At 40.8% G+C, this 5,795-nt stretch overlaps 1 protein-coding gene across 3 annotated transcripts in view; it reads left to right on the top strand.

Moving 5' to 3' along the window:
* Positions 1-463: 463 nt before the first annotated feature.
* Positions 464-5,795, top strand: part of ano3 (anoctamin 3) — a 57,734-nt gene continuing 52,402 nt past the window's right edge. For 2 of the 3 annotated variants that reach the window (XM_017722857.2, XM_017722858.2), the window contains exon 1: positions 465-652. In XM_017722857.2, the coding sequence (XP_017578346.1) occupies positions 541-652 (112 nt within the window). In that variant the 5' untranslated portion in view covers positions 465-540. Of the gene's footprint in view, positions 653-5,795 lie in introns of all 3 variants that reach the window. The other variant, XM_037543076.1, reaches the window with a different exon arrangement.

The following is a 5,795-nucleotide window of genomic DNA, read 5'->3' as shown; positions in this document are numbered from 1 at the left end:
AATAACACTGAAAGTTAACACAAAATTAACAGAGCACCAATAGTACTCAAGTCATTTTTCAACCCTTCAAAAATACGATTATTGCAGTAAAATATAGTCTAGTTTCCTAAAAATAGTTTCAAAATATTGTTTCTTTAAAAAGCCGACAGAAACAAATATTACTGGTCTAAAACCAACAATGAAACTTTATTATTTTCAGACAAAAAAAAGTTTTCAATTCTGATTTATTGGAGATCATTGGTTATTGGTTATTATAGTATATTGGTTATACTGGCATTTGACACAATGCTTCAATTTTTCTCATCCCCTTCGGCTCGTGACTGCGACCAAGTCACAGCGGTGGTGTTTCTCGCTGCGGGCTCCACTGCTCAAATAGTTTATAACGGTCCTCAGACGCTCCGCTGTGAATAGATGCTCGTAGCCAATCCCGGCGCAGCGGGGCGGGGCTTGTTGGAATACGGGTGTTAAAACAAGAAGTGGAGCTCGCGGGCTGCGCGAGGGAGCAGCAGAAACACCTACGCATCCCCATCATACCTTCCCATGTACGCTGCCTGGTTTGTACGAGTGCGGATTTTTTCTAACCTTGGATCTCAGCCGAACGCCACGATGGTGCATCATTCCGGATCCATACAGTCCTTCAAGCAGCAGAAGGGTCCGTATTAGTTGCCTTCCTCTCTGCTCTGTGTGTGTGAGTGTGTGAGAGTACGTGGCGGATGCTGGAACGCGATGGTGAAAGTGCGACTGCGAGGCTTACTTTTAAGAGCCGCTGTGATCGTGTGGGCAGCCGGACCCTCGTGACGCGTGTTTTCTCTTGTATATTACATTTTCTTTCAGACTAATTTGATACATGTTGAAAAATCTGTGTATAACACCGCCTTTCATGTGGGGGAAAAGTAGTTTATATGGCTTTTTGTCTCTCTTCAGTAAGGCTGCTGTGTTATAGCCCTCAATGTAGTGCGCCGTTTGACAGATAACAATGTGATTTCATCAGGAGCATCTCCCTGTGACATGCACGCTGTCGTTGGCGCAGTATTGAAAGCTGTAGCTCTAACTGCATGAGACTACAGCCAGTAAGTCATGAAGAGCTTTTGGTTTCTGCCTGGTATAGGTGAGCTCGTATTTCCCCATTCAGCCTTAAATCTTGACGACTATTAGAGTGGACTCTGGTATCAGAACGGCTTTTCCCGGCACTAGAAATGGAACTGGGTTGTCTTTAATAGAATCAGTACCCACGCTAAGTAGTCATCTTCACATTAGGGTGCACTCTACTGAAATGGCAGCTCTCAGGGTGACTGGTGCTGTGAGTGCAATTGATTTACTACAGTAGGGAGGAAGAGCGATCTCAAGTTAATTCTCCTGTGAACAGATGGAAAACAAGTTTATAAGGCACAATTTTGGTGGTATGGCAAACATTAATTCAGTGCGGTGTCAGTTAACATCCCTGGCTCTTGCTTTAGTGTGTAACTAGACAATACACATAGTGCAAGTCATGCAGCTTTCAAAACAAAGTCAAAGGCTTTAAAAACAAAGGCTTTAATGCAGTCAAATGTTAGTCTTATGCTCTTTCAAAGCCTGCTCGCTTATTAATCATAATCATCATAATGGCTTCTGTGCTACTAATCAGAAAGCTACAAAGTACCAGTTAGCCCTCTAACAGAGTGTCCTGATCAACCTCAGACGTCTCTGGTGAAGATATGTGTGGCTTATTAGATTAATCAAGGTATTTATGTGATCAAACAATAATACACCAGGTTAACATTATGCAAGACATTGCAGGATGTATCAGTATACTGTGCCCTAAATCCTAGATTGCTTGAAATTGTTACAAATGCATTGACCTGCCCATGTTCTACCCGCATGTGCTCCTTCATAGCAACTGTTGCTAGGTCAGAGAAGCTTTACAGATAGTTGGCAAAATCCTATTCATCCTGTTGAGTCGCTACGAAACGTTAAGTGACCAGTTTAAAATGGTACTCTACCAAAGCGGGACTGTGTTGTAGAAGCAAATCAAAACGAGTTGGATTCAAAATCACAAAGCATTTGCCACATTGCTAATGTTCGCTTTATTACAATGAATAAATAAACAATACACATGATCCTTCCTAACAGTGTAGCTTTTCACACGCATCCAAAATTAATATAATTTGAAAATGATAATCAACTTTAAACTTAGATATTTTAATGAAGCTTGTTCTGTAAAGCTTGTCCAACATAGCAACAGATGCTTCAGAAAGCAAATTTGTGGGTGGAGCATGGCCAGATCAATTCAGACAGACCCCATAAACAAACATAAAGCCAAACGTTGCTGCTCCTTCTTCTCCAGCCATATGGTTTGTGCTTTGTCTTGTGTGCTCACTGGACAGACTCTCGTACAGCCCTTGTCTAAGCTTTTGGGTTGAAGCCCTGCCATCCCTAAGATCTCCAGCTCAGAGCAGCGCATCCGTCCATTGCTCCAGCCAAAGCCCAAAACTCAGGCTGCCTCCCTGGTCCCCGCCACACTGCATTTGGGACGTGTCTTATTGTTTATTGATCTTTGGCAGCAGCAGGCACATCATGAGCCTTTGCCCTGTGATAGAGTCGTGTATTTATAGCGCCACTCGACACTCTCCCACGCTCTCCTTACAGGCGTACCTCCTTTGCGACCATCCGGTATTGATGGGCGAATGCATGCCAGGCTCACTGCAGGGCATTAGAGAAGCTCTAATGACCCTGTGGTTAATTATTTAGGGCTTTGCAGGGACTGAAGGCTGAAGTGCCCTCTCTAAGTGGAGCTGTGGCTGCGGTGGTTCCGTTGCTCTGGCAGCTGCCGATTAATGGACAGTAATGTGCCTTTTGCTTGTGTTTGTATTAGACACTGATGAAAATGTGATGGGTGATAAAGACTTGAATGGAAGAAATAATGCTGAGTTATAGGTTCTCTCTATAGACAATAGTGCAAAGTAATCATGGCAATCTTTGGTTTATTTTAGTGCTGTCCAATGATGGAATGTTGTGGTGGGAATTTCTCTTGAAACTGGACTGGACTCAGACTTGAGGGTTAACAACAGGGTATTTCATCATTACATAAGTATTTTCTTGGCAAATCTGATCAGTAAAAAAGCATTTAAATCTTTTTTTCTTAATTTTTTTTTCATCTGCAATACATTGACAGCCATTCAAGATTTCTGTTTCTATTAATGCCAAATTGCAAATTGCTGGTTCTCCTCCTTATGTAAAGAACAAATAGCATTACAAAGTAGGGAGAAAAGAAGATGCTAAAATATGTCTTTTGTCATTACATAGTTCTATGCACAGGCACAAAAAGGAGTGTAGCAAAATCAACATTATACTGTTGAAGAATAGTTAATTTAGTTACATCCACAGAAGAAACATCCTTCACCAAGTTTTCACTGAGTTCTTTTTGAATACCCATATTTCAACATGCTCACAATCAACAGATTCATTTACTTGGGGAAGGGGTCAGAAGCCCAACCAATGCTACAACCCTGCAAAGAGTTCTCCTGCACATTGTGTGCAATCAAACATTTACACTAGAGAAGTCAGACTCTTACATAGCGTAGCTTTGTCATGAAGAAATCAACAATTAAAGCAATACAACCTTATCGTTTTCTCATATAAATAAGTATTAGTAATCAGAATGTGCATTGTAGTGATGAGAACTGTGGAGGAAGCAAATGTCAATTAATAATTTTAACTTTGTTGTACTGTATAGCACTGCAATCGTATGATGACTATGACAAGTATTTCATAACATAGTTAGAGGCTGTTTAGTCACGAATGATCTAATAATAGATATAGTAAGCAATCAATGCTCTTTGTTGAAGCAGGTGACAAAAGTGAATCTTGAGTGTTTGACATGGTGTGTCCTCCAGTAATAAATGACGTAATAGCAGAAATAGGAAATTGGATACTGTCACTCCTCCTGCTTCCTCTTCCCTCGAGTTGTTGGGGTTTCCTACATAAGAATCTGATTTTCATCTGCCAGTATCATCTCAATCAGATTAAAAACAAGGGTTATGTTACCTCAGCATTTGCTTTCCTTATATATGTAGTGTTACACACACACACACACACACACACACACACACACACACACACACACACACACACATACACAAATAATCTTACAGCTGGACTGTAGCCCAAACGAAAATGGGATTTTAAAGTGTTTTTGCTTCTGGGTTTGGTGCAAAGGTGTGTGTGTGTGTGTGTGTGTGTGTGTGTGTGTGTGTGTGTGTGTGTGTGTGTGTGTGTGTGTGTGTGTGTGCACAAAAGATAGAGAGAGAGAGAGAGAGAGAGAGAGAGAGAGAGAGAGGAGAAACACAGAGAGTGAGTTGGGAGGAGAATGATGAATATGAGAGGAGAAGAAGAGAGAGGAAGGGCTGGGTAGGTGATAAAAAAAGGCCAGCAAAAATGTGATTGGAATTTGTAAAGAGACGGCTTGTTAGAGTGAGAGTACTTCTTGACGATGTCATGCTCTTTGATGTTTTCTTTCTGGAAATGTCATAATATATCCTGGTTTGGTCCACAACATAATACTCTGTGCATGTCCATGCATCCTTCGCTGTAGCACCACCTTAATGAAATATGCAACAGCCTACTTTCAGAATCATGCGGCATATCAAAACTGTTATTTTTGCTCCAGCATATCATCTAATTTGTGTGGTTTTAGGAGAGTTCTATTGAAATGCCTAATTAATTTAATGCTAAATCCATAATTACTTAGCTTTTTAGCAGAAGACCATGAAATGAATTCCTATGCCTTGCTAATTAGTCTAAAGGATGATAGGAACCTAGAAGAGGGTGATAGACTGCATAGGTATGCTGGTGCCATTATGCTTAGCTAGGACACACTGACCATGACCCCTCATCTTCAGCCATGAACGATTTCATTTAGCTTAAAGCTTAGCGCCAGACTCAGACATGTGACACTTCACGCAGTATGACACACAGGGATGGCACGTGCCCATCAGGTGCCTCAGGCAGTACTATATATTCTTCCTCTTAACACTTACCAAAGCAAAGAAAAAATTGTTTATATCGGCCATTTCACATGATGCCATACCGAGACATCTACGTATGAACTTCAAAAATTGAAGAAGGAAATGCTGGTAATTAATAAAATAGTGCTGCTTTTAATTTACTTGAATTTTTTTTCAGTGTATCACCTGTTTCAGACAAAATCAACATCACATCAAAACATATTGCATGAAGCTCCCAACACACAGTCCTTGCACTGATGTTGCTCCCGGAGGCAGTTTGGGACTCTGAGGTGAATGATGCAGCAGAGAATATGTGATTTTTATGCACTCAGTGGCCTCTGTCTATGAGTTTGCATGATCTACCATGTTGAGCTGTTGTTGCGCAATCATAGCACTTACAGTTGACCAGGGAAGATCTAACAGGTCAGACATCACAAACTGAACTATGGCAAAGGTGACATCCTTTGACAGTACCACATTTAATGTTACTAAGCTCTCCAGTATGACCTGTTCCACTACCAGTGATTGTCTAAAGGGACTGCAGGGCAATGTAATTGATTTTATACACCTGTCAGCAATAGTTCTGGCTGAAAGACCTGAACGCAATAATTAGAAGGGCTGTCCACATACTTTTGGCCATATATTGTATTGTAGATCTTCAAACTTTACAGCTGAGGTCTTCTTCAGAAACTTATGGCCTATTTTGAGTTACATTTAATTTTAACACTTCATCTCATCAAGGGTGGATTTTACTAAAAGGCCAAAGCCCCACAATTTTATATATTTTCTTTAGTTGTCTCATAACATTTGTGT

This window comes from Pygocentrus nattereri, chromosome 11 (genome assembly GCF_015220715.1).
Source record: "Pygocentrus nattereri isolate fPygNat1 chromosome 11, fPygNat1.pri, whole genome shotgun sequence".
Taxonomy (NCBI): Eukaryota; Metazoa; Chordata; class Actinopteri; order Characiformes; family Serrasalmidae; genus Pygocentrus; species Pygocentrus nattereri.
This window is presented reverse-complemented; position numbering and strand designations above follow the sequence as displayed.